This window comes from Megascapheus bottae, chromosome 12, assembly GCF_031878675.1.
Source record: "Megascapheus bottae isolate mThoBot1 chromosome 12, mThoBot2.hap1, whole genome shotgun sequence".
Classification (NCBI taxonomy): Eukaryota; Metazoa; Chordata; class Mammalia; order Rodentia; family Geomyidae; genus Megascapheus; species Megascapheus bottae.
The window spans coordinates 42,715,906-42,733,819 of record NC_143520.1 but is presented as its reverse complement, the minus strand read 5'-3'; the positions used below and the strand labels follow the sequence as shown (position 1 = coordinate 42,733,819).

At 35.9% G+C, this 17,914-nt stretch overlaps 1 protein-coding gene across 3 annotated transcripts in view; it reads right to left on the bottom strand.

The window, feature by feature from the left end:
* Nckap5 (NCK associated protein 5) overlaps positions 1-17,914 on the bottom strand; it is an 864,637-nt gene that overhangs the window by 437,998 nt on the left and 408,725 nt on the right. For all 3 annotated transcript variants that reach the window (XM_090342913.1, XM_090342914.1, XM_090342915.1), the window contains one exon: positions 9,868-10,001. In XM_090342913.1, the coding sequence (XP_090199039.1) occupies positions 9,868-10,001 (134 nt within the window). The remainder of the gene's footprint in view (positions 1-9,867; positions 10,002-17,914) is intronic.

Sequence of the window (17,914 nt, the reverse complement as noted above, 5' to 3'; positions counted from 1 at the left end):
CTTTCTGCTAAGAAGTGTTTTTGCTATACGGGGTCTTTTATTATTCCATATGAAATTTTGGATTGCCTCTTTTATTTCTTTAAAGAATGCCATTGGGATGTTGATGGGTATTGCGTTGAATTTGTAGATAGCCCTTGGCAAGATTGTCATTTTCACGATATTGATTCTTCCAATCCAGGAGCATGGGAAGTTTTTCCATTTCCTCAGTTCTGCTTTAATTTCCTTTTTCAAGGTTTTGAAGTTTTCATTAAAAAGGTCCTTTACATTCTTAGTTAAGGTACTTTATTTTCTTTGAGGCTATTGCAAAAGGAGTTGCTTTCCTGATTGTTGCATCGTTCCTCTCACTGTTGGCATAGAGAAAGGCAGTTGATTTTTGAGGGTTAATTTTATAGCCTGCTACCCTTTCAAAGTTTTGAATCAGTTCAAGGAGCTTTGAAGTAGAGTCTATAGGATTCTTTAAATACAGGATCATGTCATCTGCAAAGAGGGATAGTTTTACTTCCTCTTTCCCTATTTGGATCCCCTTTATGCTTGCTTCTTGCTTTATTGCACTGGCTAGGAATTCTAATACTATGTTAAAGAGGAGTGGAGAGAGTGAGCATCCTTGTCTCATTCCTGATTTTAGAGGGAATGGCTTTAGCTTTTCGCCGTTAAGTATAACACTAGCTGTGGGTTTGTCATACACAGCCTTTATTATATTGAGGAATGTTCCATGGATTCCTAGTTTCTCCAGAGCTTTTAACATAAAGGGGTGTTGGATCTTGTCAAATGCCTTTTCCGCATCTATTGAGACAATCATGTGATTTTTGTCCCTGCTCTTGTTGATGTGTAGAATTATATTAATTGATTTGCATATGTTGAACCAGCTTTGCCTCCCTATGATGAATCCAGTTTGATCATAGTGTATAATTTTTTGATGAGTTGTTGTAGACAGTTGGCCAGTATTTTGTTGAGAAGTTTGCATCGATGTTCATCAAAGAAATAGGTCTATAGTTCTCTTTCTTTGATGAATCTCTGTCTGGTTTGGGGATGAAGGTTATACTGGCTTCATAGAATGAGTTCGGTAAAGAACCTTCATTTTCAATTTTATTGAAGAGCTTGAGGAGTATTGGTATGAGCTCTGCTTTGAAGACCTTATAGAATTCAGCTGTGAATCCATCTGGCCCTAGGCTTTATAGAAACATAAGTCATATAATGAATATTTGTTGTTCTTAAGGTACTATGTTATCTCTCATCTCTTTTGCTGTCCCTTGGTTATCTCATATTGTTACAGTATCTCACTTTGTTACCTGATATATCAGATATATTTGTATTTGGTTATTTGAAATTGGATAGGGAACGGGGAAAACAAGATGAGGGGTGCGGGTGGCGGGGCGGGAAATGGGGACCAAGACATGTTAAAGGGTATCAATGTATGGGAATTAATGCACCATCCATCTGGCAAATATCATGTAACCCTTCTATTAATTACAATAAAAATATATAAAAAAGAAGTATTTATTGCTATGAAACAATTAGAATTATATGTGTCTAATGGGAAATATAAAGTGGCAGAGCTCTTTGGCAAATACTTTAGTATTGTCATGTGAAGTGAAATAAATGTTTACTATAGTCTTTTACTTAAGTGGAGGCAAAACACACTACAAGACTTGATCATAAATGTCCATACCAACTTTTTCCATTCTCAACACAAACTGAAAATAATACACAAAAATTTCCATCAGCAGCTGAACGGATTAACACTCAACTGTACATTTTCACAGTGGCACACCAATCACCAGTAAAGAGAAATAAATCCACCAATACATGTACCCATATGCATATCTCCAAACACTATGCACAGAGAAAGAAGTCAGGTGTTAGAAGTACTATATATCTAAATTTACAAGTCTCTGGAAAAGGCAAAGCTACAAGGAGAGAAATCAAATAACCAGTTGCCAAGGACATGAGATATAGTGAAAGATATGCATAGTCCTATGTAGGTATATTCTATATTTTATTACAGTGGTAATTATATGAAACTATATGCTTGTTAAAACTTATCAAATGGGGCTGGGAGTTCAGCCTAGTGGTAGACTGCTTGCCTAGCATGCCTGAAGACTCAGGTTCAATCTTACGGTATCACATACACAGAAAAACCCAGAAGTGCTGGGTGCAGTGTAGGCTTGTAATCCTAGCTACTCAGGAGGCTGAGATCTAAGGATCAAAGTTCAAAGCCAACCTGGGCACTAAAGATCATGAGACTCTTATCTTCACTAGAAAACTGGAAGTGGTGCTGTGGTTCAAGGTGTAGGGCAGTATCCTTGAACTGAAGAGCTCAAGGACAATGCCCAGTCCCAGGGGTGGGGTGGTAGAGCTCTTCAGCTCAGGGACAGTGCCCAGGCCCAGAGTTCAAGCTACATTAGTGGCAAAAAAAATCCAGAAGTGGTGCTGTGGCTCAAGTGGTAGAGCTCTAGCCTTGAGAAAACCCAAGGACAGTGCTCAGACCCTGAGTTCAAGCCCCAGGACTGGCAAAAAAAAAAAAGAACGTTTCAAGTTTACAAAACCCTGGCCACAAAATAAATTTTATGCTACTGACAGTAGAAATATATTTAGTTTGGAGTTACAAAAGAGTCTACATTCTATCCTTATTTTCTATAGACTGTATTGGAGGTGGAGATAGTAACAAATTAGAAGCTTTAATAGGTCATTGAAAAGAATTGTGGACTACAGACTAAATCACTGTTATGTTTATGGCTACTATTTTAGAGAAATTATTTATAAGTGAAAAGTATTACGAGAATCATAAAATCCTCTCTGTAGAATGTTGTTCTCAAGCTTGCTCAAATAAATCATAACGTTGACAAAAATGAGATCCAAGAGCGATATTGAATATATTGACTGCAAAGTATCTTAAGTTCCTTTTGTCAGTCAAATTCCTCAGCAGTTAATTTTGGCTATCCCCCAATTTTGTATCATCCAGACATGGTAGTTTCTATTTTCTACTTCTCACAGAGTCACATACTAAAACTGACAGTCTAAATATATCCCCATAGACCCACACTGATTCCAGCCAACCCCACTTCTCAAAATCAAGCACTGTTACTAGTCATTTCAAAGGTCTAGTTATAAGTGTAATTAATAATTCATACATGCATTTCATTTCTAATGCACTCTCTTCTAAAGAGCATAAAAGCATGATTAATACTAGACTCCATTTTTACAAATGAGCATATTGAGAACAAAATTGGTTAAATTACTTCATCGGTTATTAATCTAGTTACATGCAAGCTTAAACTACTGAGTCTCAATCAGTTAGAATAGTGCTTTTTGAAAAGGAAGCTATATTGTGTGTCAGTATTGTATTTCTTCCCAGAAATGAGTGATAGGCAATGGAATTTCCATGTTGTCTATTCAATAAGGTAATTCTTTTAAGAATTTAGGGGGGAAAAGCAATGCTTCTCAGGCAAAAACTGTAATGCAAAGCAATAAAAATACTATCCCACATTCAGGAAGCTTGTGGTCACCTACTGAAAATAGCTGAAAATAGCTTTTGTTCTGGTGTCTTCCATGGCTGGTTTCTTTTGCTTTCACTTTTTTAAAATGAGCGATCACATACTAAATGACTGAGAAGGTAAACTATTGACATGAAAATAAGATAGCATAATGTTAACTGAACATCTTACATGATGCCATTTAAAATACTTTCTTCTGTCTGCTTTATTTTAATGGAAACTTGTCCTCTAACAATGCTATTTTGCCATTCTATATTTCAGGTAGGTTTACACAGAATTGGACATAAAGGTACAATTTTTGTGAAAAGTCTTAAAAGTACTGCTGATGATGTTAAAATAGAAAGTTCAGATCAATAGAAAATTTTCTTCTATATTTACCAGGAAGAACAAGGCACTTAGAGAGCCTGCCTCCTGGATGAGTGAAAGTTAGCACATCTGTTAGGATGGGCACAAATGTAGAAGAGAAACAGAAGAGCTGTTGATTGTCCAAAGATCAATTGATAGCTTTTCTCCTCTTGTTATGTCTTCCTCTTCTAATGGTGCATAGAAAATGTTCTTTTGGTATACCAGAAAGGCAGAAGAGAGTATATGGTAGAACATGTAAAGATGTATTAGTATCTTCCACTCTGAATCTGTGCCAGGCGCCTATACCTTCCAAATGGGCAACAGAAAACAAACCCTAGGATTCTATAATGTGTCATCTGAGGCATGGAGTGAGAGTTAAGTGGGAAAACCATCTCCATTTACCTGAAGTTCAGCACACCACAGACTACACTAAAATCCTAGCAATCAACAGTAATGGTAGAATCCCCAGTATATTAAGCAAATAAATGGCTCCAAGGCAGCAGAGGACAGTGCTGGGGAAAAAGAGTAGGTGCAGAGAAATCCTGCATGTAGGGAATAGAACCTTGGATTGCATCTAGATGATTTGTGACAACGCTAGCCATTTACAATCGATAGTACTAAATATTCCCCCTTGCAAAGATATCCAGTGTTGGATATAAATACACATGGGAATATTTCAAGACTTCAGAGAAACACTGACTCCTGATGATCGGGTGTGACGCTGTTTGGTGACTAGAGATGGTTTATAAAGTATGTTTACCAGGTAGTAAACCTACCAGATCAATTGTAATTGAAGGGCTTGAAACATACTGCAGCATAAAACTCTTAAGACCTTGGGGCTGAGAGTTTGACCTTGTCGTAGAATGCTCACCTAGCATGCATGGAGACCTGGGTTCAATTTCTTGTTGCAACATACATAGAAAAAAAAAGCCAGAAGTGGTTCTGAGTCTCAAGTGGTAGAGCTCTAGCCTTGAGTAAGTCTAAGGACAGTGCTCAGGCCCTGAGCTCAAGCCCAGGACTGGCAAAAAAAATTTAAAAAAAGCCTTTTAGACATTAAACTATTTATTATTATCACTGAGCAACCACTAATTTTATTTGACTATTCATGTCCCAGAATAATAACCTATTAGCAAATATCAAGTCTGGCCTTCTGGACCTGTAAAAAATTCCTGTAAACCATAAAATGCTATAAATGTTGGTAGAGCTTTTCATATGGCTTCTAATTTTTATCCTAGCTCATATTGCATATACAATAAAAATGAGTATTTTGTGATAACATCAGCTCTCAGGAGTAACTAGATTACTTCTAAGATTTCCAACTCAAATACCCGTACAACTCATATATGGTTTGTATGAAATTAGGACTCTGTACAGTTAGCTGTTTGTCATTTCACATGTGCATGTGCTTCTATGTACATGTGTGCCTGTGTGTGTGTGTGTGTGTGTGTGTGTGTGTGTGTGCGTCTGTGTGTAAGTGCATGTGTTTGCATGTGCGTGTGTGCAGCAGTCCTGGGGCTTGCACTTAGTGGGCAGAACCCCTGTGGGTTGTTTTTTTTTTTTTTTTTTTTGCTAAAGTCTTTCACTCTACCACTTGAACAACAGCTCCAATTTTGACTTTGGGGGAGTTAATTGGAGATAAGCTAGCTAGGATCACAGACACAGGCCATTGATGCCATGCCGACATCTTTTTAAAATCGCTCCTACAACTAAATATACCCAGCTCAGCGTGGGGATAATGTTCTGGAAATGCCCTTTTGCTTAGGCTCAAACACATTTTTAAATTGAAGTGGAAAACGAGACTCAAGGTTAACCTCTAATTACAACAGAAAGCAGTGACCGTGCCTCAGTCTTTACCTTTAAGTTCGGCTTTTGTGGAAAATTACAACTTGAACAAGCAAAGATAAAGCAAAAGAGGATGTGACAGTTATGAATCATTAGATGGTTACAAAGCTACTCCTTCATAAAATATTCACAGGCACGTATCCTATCAGATAGCGGGTTAAAAAAAAAAAACATCATCATGTCTGAAAAGAAACTCTCATTTGTAGCATCTAAGACAAAAGGCAGTTCAAATGATAGCATCATTGTTTTTTAAGAGCTCCTCAACTGTGAGGCTTGGGTTAATTTAAAACCCCTGGATACATATCCTTTTCCTTGATTTGTTTCCAAAGCGTTAGACCCTGGTCAGAAGCCAAAAGAAAGAAAGGATTTATGTTTGAAAATTTTGTGGTGATACAAATAACATTGTATAAAAAATAACAAAGAAATTGAACTTTCTTATGGATTTTCATCATTTAGATCATCCTACTAATTAACAGATAATCACAAACAGTCATATTTACCCAGGGCCTTCAAGCCATGAATTCCAGCATCCAACTCAGCTGAAGCTGCCCAGAGGATTACAATGGCTCAAAACTTAGATACATAAGGCCATATAAGATGAGGCTGAATGAAAGGACCTCCAAGATATGGAAACAAGAGCCATATAATGTGTGATTGTTCTTAATGCACTGTTATTTCTCATCTCTTTTATTGTCCCTTGGTTATTCTCATATTGTTACAGTATGTTACCTTATTTTCTGTAGGGAAGGGGGGAAAACAAGATGAGGGGAGGGGGTGGAGGGAAGGAAATGGGGACAAAAACATGAGAAGGGCTATCAATGTTTGTGAAGTAATGCACCTTCTATCTGGTGACTATAACTGTAATCCTATTAATTACAAGGGAAAAAAAAAGGCAAGCCCTGAATTCCTTCCCCTGAAACCATGCACTGAGATTCTTTATCCCGAATACTTCTAAGTGTCTCAAATTCTATTTTCAATATTTTCTTCCTTTCTACTACCCCACTTTCTCCCAAAGGAGGAGCTCTCCGGTCTACACTATCATCATGTATAACAAGAAACACTACTCAATCCAGCTCAGATCTACCTATCCTATCATTCTTTGTCATTAGTGCTATATGCACCCATGAATTTTCAGGATGATAGTTAACTCAAGAATTCAGACACTGGAATAACTGTTGCTTTATCTGTGCCCTTACACATGGGTTTTATATTCCTAATTTTGTGTATTACAAACCACAGACAGTAGTTAATCTCTCAAACTTAAGTCATAATGGAAGCAATAGTAGTAATTAGAAATGATTCTACATTTCCCACCTAAGGCCACCATTAAATATTTTAATGTCTTCTATGAGGAGACCTATGTGGTATATCATATTAGGAATTTTTAATTAGATATGATGGTCCTCTAATAGTAGCCTCTGACTGTAAGATTTTTTAAAAAAAAATACCTGGCCTCTGTATTTTCCTTTTAAAGCTACTAGGAATCTCAAAGCAAAATTAATACTCATTCTTAGAAAACATATTGAGCTAAGTGACTAAAACTATTTGTCCACTTATGGTGGACTTTATTTTCTATTTGCATTTGTTCTGCCTGGTTTTTAGTTTACCTTTCATCATTAGCTATGCTACATTCTTTTAAAAAGATGGTTACTGATGTAATTTTTAAAAACTAACCACAGTCCATGAACTAAACAATTCCACTTTTCATGTATTATCACATACAAAATGAAATGATCAACCCAGAATAAAAAGATGAAATTATGAGTACAAAGGCTTTTTTAATATAGTAGTTTGGCATATATAAATCATTTATTTGACCATTTGGATCTCTACCATGTGCAAGGGTAATGAGTTTTATGGATAATCTGTATTATTGAGAAAAAGACTAATTAGTAGGTTGTTTAAGTAAGAATTACTAAAATAACTTTAAAACCAAAGTTTAAACTGTGAAAGGCCATGAGATCTTCTCAAATTATCATGTAATTACCTGCTATCTACAATCTTCCCTATCTTTTGCTGATTTACATTAGATATCTGGCTGTAATTGCACTTGAACTTTAGAATTCCAATGAAGCTTTACATAAGAAAAGTGATAACACTGGGGGAAAAAATGTCACACAAAGCAGTATGAACAACCAACCACTATTTATTGTACATATAATTATTTTCTCTTTCAGCCTAAAATGTAAGTTTTGATGCTTCTATAACTTAAATCTCCTTTAAATATCCAGTTGATTTACAGCAGATGACCCAGCATCATACAAAAATAACCCACTGTGTCATGTGTCTCAAATCATAGAAATCAATAGCTTGAATATAAAGACATCTGAATTACACAGTGCAAAGCATGAGATCTGCCTCCTCCTTTCCTGTATCAACAAAGTGGCAAGAATTACCAAACAGTGCTTCTGTCAGAGTTGTATTGGAGGGAGAGGCCATCTTTTCTGGTTGGGATAAAGTGAGAGTTCCCATCAAATGAGTGAAAAATTGAGATAGGGTGTGATCAGTAGTAGCCTCTGATATGGGTTTGTTAAAGCTTCCACTGTGGGATTCCCACCCCTTTGTATATTGTCCTAGGTCTGAACAACTGAATGAGTGTTAATTTATGATATGGAGTCATCTATCTTTCCTGTCCTAAAACCTCCTAAAGCAAAGTCACATGCACGCATGTATAAGACACAATAAGCTAAGTAATTTGAAGGAGGAGCTTTATTCTTTCTATAAACACACTGTCCACATCATTTTGAAATCTTCATCATAGCTGAGTTCTGGTAGCCAACACTTATAATACTAGCTACTAAGGAAGCCGAGATCTGAGTATCGTGGTTTGAAGCCAGCCTATGCTAGAAAGTTGTGAGATTCATTTCCAACAAATTACTCAGAAAAAGAACAACTTCTCAAACATGACAGCCTGGACCAATCTCTTGATACAAAGGAAATCAAGTTACTTCCCTAGTTTTATAAGTGGTGTGCTATTGAAAACAGATTGCCTTCTTGCAAGTAGCCAGTATATGGTGTCAGAGATCTAAATATGCAAATATATATTTCCTCCATGGCAAAGTGAAGATTTTAATGTGATAATGTGATACCTGGCCTTTCCTAACTAAAATTCGAGGTGAAAGATGTCAATTCTTCTGGAATTAAATATTTTTAAAAATTAAGAAACTTTTTTCAAAATCTACTTCTGCATGTTTTTCTTTTTCTTTTTGTGGATCATGGGGCTTTATCTTGGCCTGTCCGTGAACTCTTCAGCTCAAGGCTACCACCCTACCCTTGAGCCAAGCCCCACTTCTCATTTTCTAGGGGTTAATTGGAGATAAGAGTCTCAGGTTCTTTTGTGCCCAGGCTGGCTTTGAACCTTGATCTTCAGGTCTCAGCCTCCTGAGTAGCTAGGATTACAGGTGTGAGCCACTATGCCTGGCTCAATCCCTGAACTTTTGTGCTCAAATCTGTAGCTTACCATTGAGCTCCATTACTCTCTAGTACTGATTTTTTTTATTTGAAGTGGTTAATTGGAGATCAGATTCTCACAAACATTCCCGGCCTGGCTGGCTTTGAACCACCGTCCTCAGATCTCAGACTCCTGAGTAGCTAGGATTATAGACATGAGCCACCAGCCCTTTGTCTTAGTTGTATCTTTATAAAAGGATGGAACTCGGTGGTTTATTTTTTAAAAAATATGAAACAGTCTTTTAATCTTAGATGTGATTATACATGATTGTGACATGAAAATTAACCTCCAGTGGCAGAAATGGGGCTGGCCAGTAAAGACGGGCTTAACTGAACTTTCCAAGTCTCCTTCATAATCATTAATTCATTAAAAATGTGCTAGTAAGAATTTACCAAATAATTACATTCACATTCTCTATTGTAAAAGAGGGTGTGATTACTGGGGAATTTCTTTTCCTGAGTTGGCCACAGGCCAACACACAGGCCACAGATCAATCACTGACTCACTGAAATACTTTTGTGATACAGCAAAGACTATGAGCTTCAATAAAGCTATTGCAGGTGCAAATAGCAAGTTTTAGAGAATTCACCTCAATTACTTGACTATACAGAGGATCTAAACGATTGAGAATCATCTTACTAATTACAACAAAAGCTTAAATATGGAATTGCAACCTATGGTGTTACTTGTGCATGAACACCCTTCAGGACCGGTGCACTTAATAAAGGTCAGTACCTGGAGAATTGCCTCTGCAGACCCAGCATCTGGATTCGATTGCGCTCAGACTCTAAGGTCACCTCCTGCAACCGCTTCTCACTCTGAAGACGCAAGTGCCTCTCCTCTTCCAGTTCATGTATCAGCTTTTCATGCTGTGAAAAGAACAAAGAGAATGACTTTTCACAAGGATTTTATTATGAAAAAAATAATTAGTACCAAAGCATACCAATTCAATTGATAATTAGAGCACCATTACCCATTCAAAATTATTTGATCACGTCAATCTCTGGCATATATTTAAAAGAGAACATCCCTGTTTCTACAGAAGGAACAAGAATTTCAAGTTAATTAGACCATGGGCTGATGAGAATTAGGCTAAAGAATGAGTTTCAATTTTGTTCAGCCAGGTTCTCAGAGATAAAAATAGGCCAGACTACCCATCGTTTGTTGTTGTTGTTGTTCTTTATAATCTTAGAAAACTAGCTCATTTCATGAATGGGTAGCTGGGATTGAAAGGACTGAATCATCTAGAAAAGATGGTTGTACACACAGCTCAGATCCTCCTGATATTATCAGATCAGCTATGCTAATATTGTCTTTGTTATATTTGTGTTTTGTTTTGCTATTACTTTTCATTAAACCATTACATGCTGTTATGATTATTACTATAACTAACTAACTATAACTAACACTTTGTATATAGGATGTATAATTTTATGATGTAAACCAAAGCTGCAATGCCTGATGGGGAGGAGTATACAATCTTATAAAGAAAGAATATAATTAGACACCCTGTGTTGAAATAATTCAAATGCTCAGATTATCTCAATGGTTTACTCATATTTAAAGATGATCTAATACATGGAGTATAGTCATAGGTTTCGCAAAGATAAATGTTTTCTGTCTCTAACTTATATGGAAAAAGTTATTCTGAAGATCAAAAAGAAAAAATTAAGACTATAATCTAGCTATGAATCATGGCCCTCTAAAAATACTTATATATCTTACTGCATGTTTGAATAAGTCAAGTTCCTGAGTGAAAGTCTTTCTGAAGTGTCTCTATTAACAGCAGAAGACTCTACCCTGTCACAGCCAAAAGCCATGACCCAGAGAAAGCTTACCTTATCATGCCTCTATTTTCTCCCTTCCCTTTGTTCCCACTTATTTACTTGTCCTTGAGCTGCTAAATTATTATACAATTGTTTCTCCTGAACATTTATCAGGATCTGCAACTGGATAAGCAGTTGAGATTACAACTATATCGTAGGTACAAAAATTTTTATCATATTATCACATAATAGTCCTAGAAATATACATGCTTATGGAGTCTGGTGCTGGCCTTCTGTTAAAACATAACTTAGCAAAAAGCTGTAAAAGATGTGGAAATTTGCAGAGAAAATATCATTTCTTTATTTCAAAATTAAAAGAAGTCATATAAATTCATTCACTGACATACTAAAGAGTCTCTAATTTCTAACAAGAGAAAACCTTCTCTTTCTACATAAATAATCCTTTCTGTTCAATCTTTGGCACTGATTCAAATACAGAAACATATATACAGCATATGCACAAATATATACATATATATGCACCTTCTACAAGTATGCACCACTATAACGAAATTCAAGATTAAGACAAAAAAACCAAAACGTGTTTGCAATATATTCCTTTCACAGATCAGGTGTTTAGTTAACCTATATAGTTTCACCATAACCCATACCAATTTTCCAAAAACAGAAACTTGGGATTTTTTTCTTAGCCTGAATTAAGGTATTTTATATGGCTACTAGTCGAAAATGTGAATGAATTGGCTAGTTGTTTTTATTAGTCATATTCTGGGCCTGTTAGTTTATCAGGAAAGTAATTATGAACATCCTCCTCCCCAGGGCTTGGTTTGAAGCTATTTTGAAGAGCAGGAAAAGGAGTAAGCACTGTCTAGTGCTACCACTGGTATTACTATGTCTGCTCCTTGGAAAACTTTCTTCCATCCAGGACCACTTCCTCCACTGAAAGATAAGAGAGGTCAGGCATTTGCCCAGGCTATTCTGCTTCTAGAGCTACATTAGAGTATGTTTATGGGAACTCAATTCCTTTTCATTTCTCCCTACTCTGGTCATTTAGGCTACAATACTTACTTTACAAGTGTACATTTGTCCCAGTGCAATTGACTCATAAGGGAAAAACCTAAGCAAGACACACATATGCTGGATTTCATTCATAAGAAAAATTAAGTGGAACATAAATACAAAACATGCTTTTCTTACTTGACCCCTGGTAGTTGATTGTAATAAGAGCATCAAGGGCTTTTCTACACTGACTGGCTTCAAACCTCGAATATCAGATTGCAGCCTCCTAACTAGGATTCTAGGTGTGAGCCACCAGCACCCAGCTAAAAGACACTTTTGAAGAGACCTTAGTCTGCTGTGCATTTTAACAGTCACTCTCCTTCATAGCAGCGTACACCATTCCCTGAAATTTCAGACAGCCTGCTTTACACCCACTGCAGTATGTCATAGGAAGTTGACACCAACTCCCACCAGCAAACTAAAGGTCTTTTCTTTTTCATGGTGAAACACCAAATTTATAGCAGCATCTATCTATTTATTTATTTCCTAACCATTTAACACATGTAGAACTAACTTGTCCACAATTTTTATTGTTACTTATTCTTAAGTTGTCATTGGCCAAGCGTTTTAGTATTCTATTTCTACTTTCAGTCTCTTACTGAGCCCATTCCTGCTTCCTATGTATAGTTTAACAGAGTATAATGATTTTTAGAAACACATGTCATGTCATGCTAGGAAAGGGGAGACTGTACATCATGTAGCCGAAAAAGACATCAGCATCAAGAACAGAAATCCAAAGCACTTTCCTTGCTCAAGGAGGAAAGTTGAGTCATAGATAAAAAATTTTTAAAAAATCCCTAGAGTCGTAGTTCTGTTCTACATGTAAGTAGAGTTTGTTGATACATCACAGGCTATCTACAACAACAACGCTTTACTGAGCTATACTGGTTAAATCTTGAATGAAGTATATTCCAATGTCTTTGTAATTATTTTTAAGTCCTTGGACTGAAAACTTCTCAGACATTCAAGTTAATCCAAGTTTATTTAAATATTCACATTACCAGAAAGGGGAAAATGTTTCATCCAATTGATTGTTCACTGATTGTTGATTTGGTTATTCCATAATTTAAGATATATCCTGGGAAATGGCTATGTAACCACCAATATGGATGTACTCATTCAGGCCACAAATAATGATTGAATAGCTGCTAGCTACCAAACACTGAACACATTTCGTGTTAAACAATGAGCCAACTGTCCTAGTTATTATCTTATAACACCTACAGACTAAAGGTGAAGACAGCTGTTAAAAGACTTGCTAGATGCATAAATGCCTCTAAAGAAGTGATAACTAAATTATAATCTTCCTGAAGGTGACAAGATGATAGCAAGAGGAACAGATTTTAGCCAGGCGCCATGGCTCATGCCTGTAATCCTAGCTACTCAGGAAGCTGAGATCTGAGCATCCCGGCTCAGAGCCAGGCCAGGCACTAAAGTCTGTGAGACTCTTATCTCCAGTTAACCACCAGAAAACCAGAAGTAATCTTATGGCTCAAGGAGTGCAGCTCTTCAAGTTGAAGAGCTCAGGAACAGGCCCAGAGTTCAAGTCTCACGACCCACCAAAGAGAGAGAGAGAGAGAGAGAGAGAGAGAGAGAGAGAGAGAGAGAGAGAGAGAGAGAGAGAGAGAGAGAGAGAGAGAGAGAGAGAGAGAAACAGATTGTATATAGTAGGAAGACTCAGAAAGTAACCTTCACGTTCACATTCACATACTTCCTGACAACTGGGCTTTGTTGGGGACCAGAGCACCAGACAAAGTAAGCTGCAAGTAATAGTATTCTTTGTCATATGTAGCAAGCACACAAAAAGAAGTCCATTATGACTAGAGCTGGTGAGCAGAAACAGTTGTGTCATGGGCTAGAGCTACAAGGAGCAGAGGCTAGATCATGGAGGATAGTGAATACAGAAAAACAAGTACCTCTGTTCTAGTTGCTGACTACCAGTACATAAGTGATAATATTGGTGAAGGTGAAAAACTTCCAGAGAACTTGAAAAGGAAGGGAATGTATCCTCAATAAGATGGCAACTCTACTTCCTGGTTTAACTTTTAAACAATGGGATCTAATGATTATTTATTAAAGATTATTCTGACTACAGAGTTAATAAAGAACTTAATTACCTTGAAAATTAAACACAGAATTTACTTTATTCGTGAGCAAATCCACTCCAGGGTATTTATCTAAAAGATTACAAGCCAGGGAACAGCAAAGCTACCAGCACAACCAACACTATTCCCATGGCCAGTGGAGAAATGGATCAAGAATATGTGGTATATAAACACAGTGGAACTTTCCTCCATTAGAAAGAGTGAAAATGAATCATTTGTAAAGAAATGAAAAGACCTGTAAGAAAGTATGTTAAGTGAACTAAGTCAGGCTCAGGATGTATGTTTTCCCTCATATGTAGAAATTGAATTTAGCTTATAAGTTAGAAATAAAGACATTGAGTGGCATGCGTATGTGTGTGTGTGTGTGTGTGTATGTGTGTGTATGTGTGTGTATGTGTGTGTGTATGTGTATGCATACTCATGTGTTAAGTGAAATATCTGCCATAATAGGAGAGGCCTACCCAGATTCCCCTCAGCAGTTTCTGGACCTGCTTAGTTATAGTACAAATAGGCATCAGTCTGCCTGGATGTATTTGCCACTGCCTTGATGCTTAAGAGCTCCATGATGTCTTTACAAAATCTGTCCCACAATGAGCTCAAATTATATAAAATGTTTTTTATAAATTTCATGGGAGAAAACAATAATATTACTGAATAATACAAGGATCTGAAATAAGAGAAATGAATAAGGGCCATTACAAAAGGCCTTTAATATGGATTAAATTATAGTTTAGAATATATGGGGAAAATATATGATCTCACCCAAGAAATGTGAAGTCTGGCAAATGAGCTATCTATTATATAATGAAGATTTAAATTAAAACCAGAAAATATAAGTGCACTTGATTCAATGGTATAAATACAAACCATGGCATTTAGACCAAATAACTAATTTAGAAATTGTAGGTCTGCTTAGATTTGCTTAATTGGTGTCAAAAAAAGTCATGGGCATCACCAATCAACACCTAGTACACATCGAAACATTCTAAATTAAATAAAAACACCCACAATAACTCTTTTAATTATTTTACCATCTGAGAATATAAAACTCACAATTAATTTTTCTTCAGAAATCTTGACCAAACATCAGTAGAAAAGTTAAACTAATGTTTTCATGAAAACTAGTTTTTTTCATATATTTTTATTGTAATTAATAGAAGGGTTACATGATATTTGCCAGATAGAAGGTGCATTAATTCATATACATCGATAGGCCATATAGTATGATGCTAAATGAAAACTAGCTTTTAATTTAAAAATTCTACATTAAACAATTCCTATCAAACCAGTGTAAAGTGGATGCAAATTAAGCTATAGTTGCTATATCTAATTGCAGCAACCTTTTCCTTTCTACAAAAATTGCAATACACTTTTCCATAAAGCCCTCTGAATTCAATATCCCCATTAGTTATGAAAGATTCAGACATCCTAGAAGCAGAGAAACAGATAAGGAACTTAGGAATTGATTTTTTTGAAGTCTGTAGTGTTGGGTGTAACTGAAGAGTCAGAATCAGATTTTGAGATGCCAGGATAAAAACAACTAAGTATGTATCAGCAGTGCTGATAACATCACTGGAAAGACACAAAGCTCTTATTCTAAGTAAAAAAATGCACAGCTTTGTTTTAAAAAATGAGAGGGGAAAGAAAAAGGTGAAAGAGAGAAGAAAAGAAGGGTAATGAGAAAGACGGTAGAAATTTCAAGGGTAAAGGAGAAACATGAGCATTTAGATGGGTTTTCAAAAGTATCCTAAATACTAAGAAATAGCACTACACAAAACACATTAGGTGAATTACCCCCACATAACTACATTTTCTTGGGCAAATTATTCAATTGTTTATTACTTTGCAAAGGGATATACTCATGAACATTATAGGAAAAGCATCTCCAAGGTAGCTTGTAAGGAAAAGTAAAGCACAGATAAAGATCTGATAAGTCAAGATTGATGAATGTTGTAAAGGCATAATAGTAAATTTTCAACAGATGCAGCATTATGAAAAGAGAAAACTGAGACTTCTTGTGTATAGACAATCATCTTAATTACTTGTTAATTATGGCTAGAGACAAAGAGTAAGTTATTAAGAATAGAACCTTGCATTCATCACTCAAAATAATGAAGTTCTGTTTTTGACATCATATAGCTGAAAAATGTGGAAAAACTTTCCATTTTGGCCTATTGTTCATAAATTTTTAAAAACCAGTAAAAGCTTCTTGATTTCTATCATGGAAAAGGCATAAGGCTAATCATCTGAGGTACCATTTTGGTCCTGCCATCAGTTTGCTATGCAACCATGGGTAATACACTTACTCTCTGTCTAGATCTATTTCTTTTTTTCCCCTAGACCTACTTCTAAAATGTTCTCCCATTCTATACACCCATGAAATTAGCCTTAACCATATCAAGAAAGCATAAGTGTTAATGACACTGAGGATATAAAGAGATGAAACATAATGTCTACAAGATAGTGTGTATGTGTGTACATATGTTCTTGTCAGTCACAGCATGGATTTGATTTGATAATGAATAAGACTGATAACTCTGCTTTTCAGATAAGTAGGTGAGAACAGCAGTAAATTTAAGGAAGCTAAGGGTATGGCTTTCCCTGGCTTGTGGAAGGCTAGGAAAGCCATGTTAAAGTGATGACTTTGGATGTCACATAACTGAGAAGCCAAGTGGTGAAAGAGACTCCAGAGGTTCCTCAACAATTACAGTTCTCTGTAGATTTTAAAGAGGATAACCAAATACAAATGACATTAGAACAAGATAATTCTCTCCTGCTGCAGACTCCCAAAGTGAGAGACTACTGGAAGAGGAAAAAGATCAGACTGTGTTTTTATCACTGACATCCATTAACAATGGTTCCTTGAATTGAAATAGGCTATTCCATGGGGTTTCCTGGCACGCTGGCTTCCTAACTTCAACAAGCTTCTCAGAAAACCATGTCTTTGAAGTCTTTGAATATTTGTGTTTACAGGAGCTCACCAAAGAAAGAAAGCTATTGAGTAATAAGCAGATGGATGGTAAGCATCATTTCAATAATCAATTGCAAGATTCAGACACACTCTTGCCCTTATACTAATCATTTCCTTGAGTGTATTTGGTCAAAAAGCTCAATTCTCAACTTAGAATATGGCTTCATTTACTTGACCAATGATTCCATTTATAAGAAGTCAATGACTCATTCTTCTTCCCTTGTCACAGATCTTTTTCTCTGTTGTCATGTTAATTGATTACAATTAACAGTAGCTATTAATTATTCTATCCTCTGTAGGTTCTTGGCAGTAAATTTTATTAAATGCCTCCATACTTGATTGAATTCTTCTTGTTCTTTTATTTCCCCCTATCCTATGGAGATAGTAATTCTATACAAAGAAGCAGCAGCATTTCTACTTTTCTATACATTTTTACTTACAGTTCCCTCTCATGAATCATCAATGCATTTTTATAATGGATGCAAATTTTGTGTGTACTCAAAAATGACCAATAAATAATGGAACATCTACCTAATTTAGTTACCATTTCAGACTTAAGGATACTTTCTTTGTTCTTTATTGAAGGTAACTGAAGGATCTTTTATTTTCTCTTATATCATCCAATCTTAAACTTCAGTAATATTTGCTAAAAGTATACTTGTTTTGCTTCATCAATCTTAAAAATCTCTCTTAATACAAGCTTGATTGTTTATCTCATTTGCTGGTGCTTTTGATATTTAATTTAGCATTGTAAAAATTATATGTTGTGATATAATTTTTTAAGTATTTCATACATAATTATGTTCCCTGTCTATTCCAAAGAATAATACTTTCTTAAAATAGGGATTAGGCAGTGTGCTTGG